The sequence below is a fragment of the Ixodes scapularis genome, unplaced genomic scaffold (genome assembly GCF_016920785.2).
Source record: "Ixodes scapularis isolate PalLabHiFi unplaced genomic scaffold, ASM1692078v2 PGA_scaffold2__306_contigs__length_199485367, whole genome shotgun sequence".
Lineage (NCBI taxonomy): Eukaryota > Metazoa > Arthropoda > Arachnida > Ixodida > Ixodidae > Ixodes > Ixodes scapularis.
The window spans coordinates 140,112,977-140,124,169 of NW_024609857.1; the positions used below are offsets into that span (position 1 = coordinate 140,112,977).

The following is an 11,193-nucleotide window of genomic DNA, read 5'->3' on the forward strand; positions in this document are numbered from 1 at the left end:
CCGACATTTGCAATGCTTTTATTGAACAAAGGTAATGTTTATCTCATCCTCATTTCTTTGTGCACTACAGATAACAAGGACCCTATTTCTTGAATAAATAAAATAGATAATTGAAATATGGTTAATTGCACGTTCTTGAGTATTTGCTAAAAAGTGTAAAAAGTGTAAAAATTGTACTGTTACTGTTGAACCAAACCTCTGTGCCAACAAATCGCCTCCTTGGAAATGGAAATTGCCATCATATTGCACTAAGATAAGACAGCAGGGAACATACCTATAAAGCAGTGTCTCCGAAACGCTCCTGCTCCGCAACTCAAGCGTGCCACGACCCCCCCACCCCTCGCCTTTTGTCAATCAAACCCAGTTTGGGAAACACTGCTATAAAGAAACCCTGAGGTAAAATCACAGCATGACAATTAAACAACATTGTCTTTGCAATATGTTTGTGGTCATTTGAACAATGTTTTACTTCCTTGTCATAGCGACAAACTACTGGAATTGCAACCAAGAGACACAAATAAATAATACTTCTTAGGTTTGTGGCTTACATAAACAAGGTATCTACCGACATAGTTGCTTGTACCTAGGTCCACTTTACAACCCTGTTCTGCTGTGGGACTCAAAATATTTGGCCGAGATGTGCCCCATAGTGTAAAATAAGTTCCAAAATTATTTCAATAAATTTCCACTACGCCTACCAATATTGTGATTTATAGAACATCGGTCAGCCCCAGATCCCTGCACTCCTGCTCTTCGTGATATAGCATGTTGTCAAAACTGTTCATGATACATTGGGATCTATCTTTTGGAATGGCCCTGAGGCGGCAGTCTAGTCGCATGCAGAAATGATATATTTCATCTCTCTTTGATTCACTCCTCAGCGCTCTTAATGCACCAAGGTGGCCGACACAGGCCTCCACGAACTCGTGGCTGAGGCCTTCTCCTGCATCCCTGCAAAAGGAAATATTTCATTTTTCAGTACAGTACTGGCAGCAACAACTCTTCAATTTAATGCATTTAAATTATTACACTTATTTCGCTTTGTTGCATAGAACGGCTGCGGAATGTAAGTTGTACTAAAAGCAGAAAATGTATATACTGTGATGATCTGCGCCTCTTCTGTCGTTTCTGTGTTGTCTGCGGCCTGAAAAAAATGAACCAATAATTGCTTGTTATACGAGGAAACACTTCTTTTAGAAACGTATGCTTCAGCCTGGTTAACTGGTAGAAGGAACGCAGTCCTACCTTTCAGCAGGTAGCCCTTCCTCTGGTGATATGGGCTCTGCATTCATGAAGGACCTACAAGAATTGCGTTTTTAGGGCACAGCTATTACACCTGTCTTTAGATTGAAATATCACTTTTCGACCTAAGGACGACAGTAGCTAGCTGATTTCTTCCCATACAATACTTTTTGTGATATATTTTGATGTAATACTTTTTACAACACTTCAAACACCTTACTACATGCGTAATGTCACTAAATGCGTAAAGCGTGTGTGCACATCAACGTTTTCAGTTCAGAAAAGCAGTGCACATCCTGTCAGTGTGAATTTTCATTTACTCATGTGCAGGTGACTCCTCCAAGCCACAGCCAACAACTGAACTTGAGACGGTTGAGGGACCCGTCTCCTGTGCTTGCGGCGATGGCTGTTCACTCGTGCTTGTGGAGCTGTAATTTAATGAATGTTTGTTTCACTTCTAATGTCTGAGTTTCTTGAAATTTTTTTTTAAAATTTGAATAGTCCTGTTCTTATATGATTTATCCTTGCTCTCTGATATTTTTGTATACTAAATGGGCTTGCTGGATGGCATCAGCTTTTATAGTCTGCAGCAGAGGAAGCATAGCGGAACTGCCTCCCCTCTCTCCCCACGTTTGCAGAGCGGATGCTGGAGGAGGGGAGTGGAAAAGAGGAAACTACCAATCATGGGGAGAGGCGATTTCCTCCTCTCTACTCTCCTGCTGTTCTTAACTCGCAACATAATATACTTGTGTTGCAGCATTGTGAAATAAAGTTTGTTATAGTGTGTGTTTTTTGGCTGCCCAGAAGCGAAGTTGGCTTTTACAACCACAGAGATAGGTTAGAACGTTGCTGCTTACCTTGAGCTTTTTTCTTCATGTTGTAGGCTGCAGTACACCCTGTAGGAAATGTGTGTAGTTAGGTAGTGGCAAGTACACAAGAACCCATAACTATACTGATGTTTAACATGGCAGGTATTTCTGGCTGAATACACATCTGAAAAACACAGCCATAAAATTTCGGAGTAGGTACATGTAAACGTTGTGTTCAATCATGCCTGGTTTAAACTACAACTTACACTGCAGACTGCGAGAATGGCTCGACGATTCCTGCCATCTCTTCAAAGTGTGCCCACTTCACACTCGGGATATCCGCAAGCCCAGCGCCACTCTTGGACTTTCCTTTAACCGCCGCTTTTGTCCTGTAGTACACATCCTTCAGATTCTTGAACTTTTTTTGGCATTCTAGCCCTGGAAAATAAAGGAATGCTCACTATGTTACCGCGGACGAAATTCTTTTGCTCCTGTTGTTCAAAGACAAAAAGAAAAAAGTACGGTGCGAACTTAAAGGGACCATGAAATGATTTTAAAATCGAATTTCATCCACCGCACGTCGTAAAAGGTGTGAAAAGAAACACGAAAACACAAAACTAGGGAGCCAAAAAAAATTATTTGCTATAGAACTTTTAAAAGAAAACTGGACTCTTTTGCGCCTTCCTTCCTTCGCCTGTTCACTACGATGCATGCGCGGAAATGGAGCACGTCAGCCAAATCCAGGTCGCCTATTGGGTAAGGGCCTACCTCACCAGCACCGCGATCGTAAACAATAAATAGCCGGCGAATGTTTCCTAAAAGTTTTGTTAAATAATATTCAGATCCACATTTTGTAGCATAATTAGAGATGTGTGGCGAAAATTGCCAAATTTGATAATGCTGAGAGCCAAGCGCCATCTATCGTGTGGTCAACGAAGCAACTACTGCGCGTGCGCAGTAGGGCAGGGCCGACTTAGAACGGTTATTTTCTTTGGTTTCCTTCCTCTCAATACTCTGACTGACTGAACGTTTATTTTTGTATGTGTTCATCTCGCGCGTGCCGACTTCAAGCAGCAAGAAAAAAAATGTACTTAAAACAGACCACGACGAACAAGAACGCTGGATCCACAAACACCCGAGAAGAGCGACAACAGCCGCGAATCCCGCTCCGACGAAGCTCTCAGAATAGGCCTAGCAGGCACTCCGACTCGGCGCAGCGTTGCTTCGTCGCAAGACCGTCTGCCTGCCTACGACCGGCTGGCGTGTTGAATGGAATATGCCCGTGCTACCCTTGTGGACCCTTCCCGTATTATAGTTTGATCGCTGACCTCAATTTTAGATTAAGAGGTGAGGTCAATCTCTTCCCCTTGTTTTCCGAGGCAGTGTTGACGAACACTCGTCGAAAAGAGACCCTCGTCGATTCTCTCTTCTTGTTTTGTGTGATATAGAGCTGAAATAAACGCTGTATGGATTACCTTCGTAACACGGTATGTACTCTTTGTTATTGGTATGCCATTTTTATTCTGACAGACTGCACGTCACTGTCGAGCTGTAACAGTTCGTGGGAATACCGGTCCAACCTTTCTTTGCCGAGTGTCGCGTCAGTATCGAGTTGCAATCGTAAAAGATCGGTCCCGAAGCGCTTACCAACAGCGCGAATACAGCACTTCCATCAAACGCGCGCGTCCGCTCCGAGTGTGAACAGGTATTTACGTGGCTCTTGCTGACACTCGTAGTTCAAACGTATCTTTTTTAACGTCGGCTCGCTCCTGCATCTCCGAGACCGCGAAAAACGCCGCGGCAATTTGTTTCCATCTACGTCGCTTTGCAAACGACTGACACTGGCCGCCTTTTACCAACAATGACAGTTGGGTTGACTTCTGAAGTCTTCACCGGAAGACTCGCTGCACTTCCCAACAGGCATACCGGTGTATGGGACTAGTCCCATGCTGTCGCTGTAGCGCAACGTATCTCATTGAATTTCGCTCAGCTGCGATGCGGCGATGAGAGTCGCCGATTCAGAAAATACGTCGGTGACATCGGCGCAGTAAAACCTACCGGCGCACCCCAACTCGTCGCCGCTAACGCTCCCATCTCCTACCGCCGAGAGAACTTCCGGTTCCGGAAGCAGCGTACGTCACGGCTTCTTTTGCGGTCAAGAAAAAGTCGATATTTCGTTAATTTTTTGTGTAGAAGTTAATAAACCGAGACGAAAACGGATGCCTGTTCGGCATTCAGTGAACATTGACGGTTTAATGTAAAAGTTATCCGGAAAAAGTAAAAAAGTCATTTCATGGTCCCTTTAAGAGGGCGCGGTACCTCTATTTATTCGTCCGTTTCAGCCACCAGATGGCGCGCGGCTCGAAACGTGGTTGAACGCGCAACTTCTAGATGGCGCCAGTATCGAGGTGTGAAAAGGCCCGCGTTATCCGCTGCGTGAAATAGATCCCGAAATGTGCCGTGTTCTCCCGGCGGAGGAAGTTTCTCCTTCCCTCGCGCGCGCTTGGTTTGTACGCGCGTCGCGCGGTGGCCGAGTCCGGCCTCTGCGCTGTGTGATGCAGTGGGTGGCGCTCGTTTCTGTTCGGAGGTAGGAATAAAAATGCCGGTCCCCTTTTTTACGACGCTCGTTTCTATAGCTTGTTTTTCTTTTTTTATCTCAAGTGACCTACAGTACCGCCTGTTCGAAATCGTCCTTTGCGGTGAGCGATTAAGAGTCAGGTTAGCATTTTATTTGGGTCAGCACTACACGTTCAATGGAGACCTCGGGCGGCGATGTAAATATGCATTGCTCCCCAAAGTGTGTCCAAGGTGCGCAATGACAATTGGAAAGAGTATTGAAGGCGCGCGACCGTCGGTTGGTAAAATACGTGCGTTAGATTCACTTATTCAGTCTAATCATTTTTGCCAACGTCTTTTATCCGTTTCGACAAATGACATGGTCGAGTCTATTGATAACCTTAGCTAGATTGGACGTACGGAGTGTCCGGGCTTTAAATAAATTTGCTTCGTTTATGTGAATGAATAACTGTTTTCTCTTTTCCGTGCTCGGTGCTATGCAAAAATCGCTGACATGTTATGGTAGCTCAGTGTGGCGGCGTTTTGCACGCTGACTCGCTATTGCATTCGCTGTGCACAATATGTGTTCAGATGGAATGTGCTAAATCGCATTTCCGATCGATATGATAGATTTACTTTGCTACAGTGTTAAGTATATTTTCCCGATTTAAACTGGTTCGTCCCTGATCTGAGCCTAAGTTCAAATTCGAATGGCAGTCAGACTTAGCGTCGTAACAGCCGTAATGCCGCCCACAAAGAAATTTGTAGCATGAAAGAAAAACAAAAGGATACGAGGTGGCTCAGTGTTGTAGAAGTAATCAGTGTGCAAGGGATGTCATCGTACGTGTTTTTTTGTTTTTTTTTAACTCTCCGCATTGCTGGTAAACGCTCAAGGTACCAGCAAAGACAGCGAGCTGGCGTGAAATTTCCATCGAGCGGAAAACGAGTGTCATTTTTATTTCATCATGCGCTTTCATTTTGATATGGCTCAAAATGGGCGCGACATAGTAACAGGTAAGGCAACAAAATTTAGACGTTAGGTCTGGAGAACCGCCATACTCAGCCGTGTTGGGGGCATCTCTCGCGAGTCAATACGGCAAAGGTATTGCGCGTCGAACTGTACGTGAGAGTTATCCATTTCAGCGAAACCTTGATTTCGCAAAACTATTGTGGCTCGAGTCGTGGCTTCCAGTACTTGGAAGCCACGAGCGAGAAATAAATGACAGTTGATTTTGAAGGACAATCGCGACGTGGAAACCCATAAAAGAGAGTTCCAATAAGACGAGAGCTTCCCCTTCTCTTCAAGTGCGTGGGTTACGCTCTCAATCCTGCACCTGTGGTAACACTGCAGGCTCCTAAAATCGCTTTGAAAACGTTCCTGATCGCAACAAGTTTTTTTTTTTTTTTGTCGAGGCGCTATTTCATTTTTTTTTTCTTTTTGTCTACCTTGATACCCCATGAGCGCAAAAACTACCATAAACTAAAAAAAAAAAAAAAAAAAAAAAAAGTGGGCATACAACGACAACGCATTCACTGGGACCCGAGTCAAGGCAAGAACAACTAACTACTAAAAGGGGAAAAAATCATGTTCGCATACACAGACAGAACGCCTCCATCGAAAGAAATGAATCATGCGCTTGTTCTGCCAGTCTCGTTGTGCGTCTGTCAAAAGCCACAAAGGAGGAAGACAATCAGCGCCTACACCACCCCCCCCCCCCCTCCCCCCCCCCCCCTCCCCCCCCCCCCCCCCCCCCACCACTACCACCCCTAAAAAAAAGAAAAGAAAGGTTTCTTGGGCGCGCGCGCGGTCGCCCAAGCGATGACCTTGGAAGGGTATGCGATTGTAGCACGTTTGTCCCCCGGTTGTGCCCCTGTCTCAAATGCCACGGTCCGTTTTTCCCAAGTGCCCGTCTTATCTTCCCGAGTATCAACTCCGCAGTGATTCTGAATCATTCCGATGCTTTCCAACGTTGCAAAACTGTTAGACGAATATTTGCACAGAAGTATACACTGTTCGCAGAACTATCTAAGGCGCTAAAATTCAAAAGCGCCGTGTTGGATTCGGGAACTCGTGTAGGTTTAGCTCATTGTTGGGACATTCTTATTCGCTCGATGAACTCCACAAAACGTGTAAATATTAGAATGAACTTTCCAGAGAACGATAGTTGTTGTCGGGGTTCCAGGCGACCGGACAGGTCGCAATTATTGGCTGATTGAAAATTGTATTTCATAATCACAATCGTATCATCAAGGGCACGCCATCTCCTCATCACTTCTTCTACGAAAAGAGTTGCTGTATTCGTAGCACACACAGACGGAAACGGTTGAGACTGTGCCCAAATAATATCTTCTTTTGGCAGGTACTGCGCAGCGATTACACACAATGCCTCTAACATAAACATGCTGCTCCACATGTCTATTCACAAGATGCAATACATCGTTCTACCAACTTTGTCGAAATGGGCATGAAAGCGCGTAACCGTCACTTTTTTGAAGTTCTACTTAGAGGTGAAGTGTTTACCGTAAAAAGTCGCTAATTATTTATTTTTTTCCGTTCCACTACAAAGCTCGATTCACTTAAATTTTTGTTTTTATATCGTCTCTACAGCGCTTTTATGTCGGTACTTTCGTGTTAGAGGACATCACATAATGTGCGAAAAAAAAAAAAAAACGGTAGGATCGATGCTGCATAGCCTTTTTTTTTTTTGTGGACATCAAGAAAAAAAAAAGATAGTAGTTGTCTTCACTTCGCACTGCATGTTTTAGCACGGAAGTTCCTATTTGGTTATGATGTCTTTACTTTCTTAAAAATTGTATACAGTAATTTAAATTACCGAATTACAAAAACATCGAAATTGTATAATTGCTTTTCGTTGGGACGCCATGACGACAGCGACACTCGTGTTCCCTCGTGGTTTTCGCCAGCATTTCTACGATGAATTGCCAGGATCGCGAGATGCAACAGCGTGACACTCCGTCTTCTGTGACGTCATTTGCTGCACTTCGGGACCACTTTTGATGTATGGCCAGCATAAGACGCTAAACACACCAGTCGGAGACGCGCTGCAGGTGCCATAGTACAGCTCCTAAAAGTAGCTGTCACGTGCTTTGCTCCGCGACTGTGATTCCCTCACAGCAGCTCTGACTGAGGGTTGCCAAATTACGGTGAAACGGAGTATAGACAAAACAGACCGTAAACGAGCTGCCAGCATACGATAGTCAAACTCCAACAAAAAGGATTAGTTTCTTCCCAAGCTGGACGACATTTACCGGGCATCTTTAGAGCTGCGAAGCTCAAAATCACGCGTACTGATAAGATTTTTTTTTTCTCGCGTGTTTGTGATTTTTATGATGTCCTGCAAGCAAGAAAAAAATATATATGGTGAAGTCACTCCGAGGGGGTACCGATAACTGCGAGCCACGAACATGAAGGATTCGCTAACATCCGTCAGGAGTGTGAACGGTAAATCGTCACGCAAATATATTCTCACAAGCTGCAAATATTTATTTGGCTTAGCAAGTAGAACACTAGTATAATAACGACATGTTATTATTGTACACAAGATACCATTTCTCGGTTCTTCAAAACCATTTCCCTAGTCTGAACGGTCGCGCTACGGGCCGCGGCTAGCCGTGCCCTCGATAGACTACGGAGCTGCGTTGTGTCGTCTGCTACTGTACCGCCAACAGGAGAGCGACAGCTCTGTGTGCTCCACAGATGCGTGTTGCGGTATAACTCTGTACGTCTGTCCTAGAGGAAGACAAAAATATAGGCTCTGTGACCCCCTCCTAAGCTAACAAAAACAAACAGAAGTATACTCGTTTGGACTGAAAGGTTTACAAAATAGTGACCAGGCATTGGAAAAGCATATGTCACAGAACTTGGTTTATGAAATGGCATCATTGTTTCGAGCAAGAAATCACCTGCTCACCACTGGGACGATGAAATCGTCACTATTTATTGCGTCAGGTATACTTGCGCTCATGAAGAAAAATCTGAACACATCCTTCTCCCAAAGTCCTGTGTCGAATAATAAACACTTTTTTAAACATCTATGCACAAATAACTCATTTTTTTCTACACTTCTATATACACGTTAATTAAACGACGTCAAACCGCATTTTTGATTAGATCTTGATGTCTACACCAACTACATTCATATTTTTTAGGGCTTTATTGAACGATAACTTCAACTATAGTTACTGGAACACGATGGCTCGATCTCAACAAAAACCTCAACGTGCGAAGCTTCCACAGACGGTCGCTTGCGAGTATTCTCATTGTGAGATTTCAGAAGCTTTCGCTTGCCATAGGGAGCTTGCTTTCGACTACAGCACTGCACGGGCCCGGAAAGCGCGGAGCGCGCTGCTGTGGGGAGAGGTTGACTTACAAGATGACGCGTTACGTGGTCACGTAAGATGGCGTCATTTCGTGCAGCGTGATCACGTAAGATCACGTCATTTCGTGTAACGAGATCATGTAAGATGACGTGTTTGTGTCACGTGATCACGTAAGATGACGTCAGTTCGTATGAACTGACGTCACCTTACGACAACGCCAACAACATTAGTGCCGTCCGGAACAATTGACCTTAGAAACGCGCCTCTTCGCTTGAAGAGCTGATATGCGTTGATTGTTATTTGTTTCTTTTGCCTACTACAGACCATTCAAAAACTCGCCTTCTGGGTGCCACCAACTTCGTCTACTGGGCTGTAAAGCGCGTTCGAGCGTGCGCAATACCTCTCTAGGCCGAAAGATTGTACACTGAGTATGCGTTCACAGCTCAATGACTTAGGCATTTTTCGTCAGGATAGATGCTCCCACGAGAAGAGCGTAATGGATATGTGAATAGAATTGGAAATTTGAAATGTTCTGGTCCAATCGCATTTTTCTTTGGTTATCAACGCTTTTTAGCGTCATCACAAGACGTTCAACCCATAATACACTGGTGATTAAAAAATAAGCACCGAAAAACATGCACCGATTTTCGCTCAAAAATAAACACCGGAAAAAACATACCGTAATCATTCCCCATGTCACCTTTTTGGGTGATATGTGAATTTCCAGAAGAACAGCGAGTTATCACCCTCCCCTAGGAATACCCTGACTACAGAGCAGGCGACCCGTTTTTCCCCGCGTTAGATTGCGGTGACCACGAACCGTACGGAGGTCACAGGACGTCCGTGAAAAATAAAAAGGAGGAAAACAACGATCTACTCTGTGCACGCTTCATCCCCGATTTCCACGACCCCAAGGCCGAAGGACGTTTGTGTGAAGGATAACGATAAAATAAAACTTTGCGTCAAAAAAAAAAAAGCCAGTTTTTAAAAGAAAAAAAAAAGTAGAAACAAGCACAACGCGTTGACGGACCGCGAGGTTGTGGAACACCTCGCGGTCCGCTTGCCACGGGACGGTTGTCTTCGACCCATAGCTCCAAGGTGAATTTGCCACTTGCGAAAACACGGAGACCTACCCAGCGAGAACCAGGAAAGCGAGACACGCACACTGACGCCTCGGCGTGCAGAATGAAACAGGATACGGGCGCGGAATACGGCCGCGGAAGAACACCTCGCTCAGTGCCGATCCGGCCGATCTCCGAACGGACGATTTCGCATTTCGTGGACAGCGAGCGCCACCGCACGGGAGAGAGAGGTACCTTAAAAACGACGAAAACAAGCACCGACACCTTGGTTCTTTATATTTGCTGTAGTTACGGAACAAATCGACTTACATGAATAATTTGAATATTATTCGATTCCGTAATAAATTTAGAAGACACTAAGCGCAATACCTCTTATGTTTGAATTTATATAATTTTGTAAATTCGCTCTGAACGCAAGAGTGCCGAATTAGCCAATTTTGACCCTTTTCATGATTTTTTAAAGAATATAATTAAATTTATGATGAAACATTTGTTGCGCTTAGTGTCTCGATGATGACTCAATGTCTTTAAAGCCGAAATTTTCAAGAAGATCCGCGCAGCCTTTATTATGTGAGAATTTTTTTAATTTGGTGAAAAACCTCATGTATTTTCTATGGGGCTCTGAGGTGCGCCCCCTCTTAACGGAGAATAATCAACACCTTCCCGAGCCGGCTGAACGTTTTTTTCTGATTAAAGGCGCCGGCAGGAAAATACGAAAAAAAACTTAATGCTTCTTCGGAACGTAAAACAACGGCTATATGTGCGCTCCCTCGACCGTTCCCTGCCATCTCTTCAAAGTGTGCCCACTTCACAGTCGGGATATCCGCAAGCCCAGCGCCACTCTTGGACTTTCCTTTAACCGCCGCTTTTGTCCTGTAGTACACATCCTTCAGATTCTTGAACTTTTTTTGGCATTCTAGCCCTGGAAAATAAAGGAATGCTCACTATGTTACCGCGGACGAAATTCTTTTGCTCCTGTTGTTCAAAGACAAAAAGAAAAAAGTACGGTGCGAACTTAACGGAGAATAATCAACACTTTCCCGAGCCGGCTGAACGTTTTTTTCTAATTAAAGGCGCCGGCAGGAAAATACAAAAAAAACTTAATGCTTCTTCGGAACGTAAAACAACGGCTATATGTGCACTCCCTCGACCGTGATATTGTA

The 11,193-nt window shown here is 44.5% G+C and overlaps 1 protein-coding gene across 1 annotated transcript; it reads right to left on the minus strand.

Moving 5' to 3' along the window:
• Positions 1-710: 710 nt before the first annotated feature.
• LOC120843871 lies at positions 711-10,818 on the minus strand. The gene is made up of 7 exons (XM_042291563.1): positions 10,806-10,818; positions 2,318-2,507; positions 2,100-2,138; positions 1,563-1,670; positions 1,246-1,299; positions 1,100-1,144; positions 711-951 (listed from the first exon to the last, which is right to left on the minus strand). The coding sequence occupies exons 1-7, from the start codon at positions 10,816-10,818 to the stop codon at positions 711-713; spliced, it is 690 nt and encodes a 229-aa protein (XP_042147497.1).
• Positions 10,819-11,193: the final 375 nt, after the last annotated feature.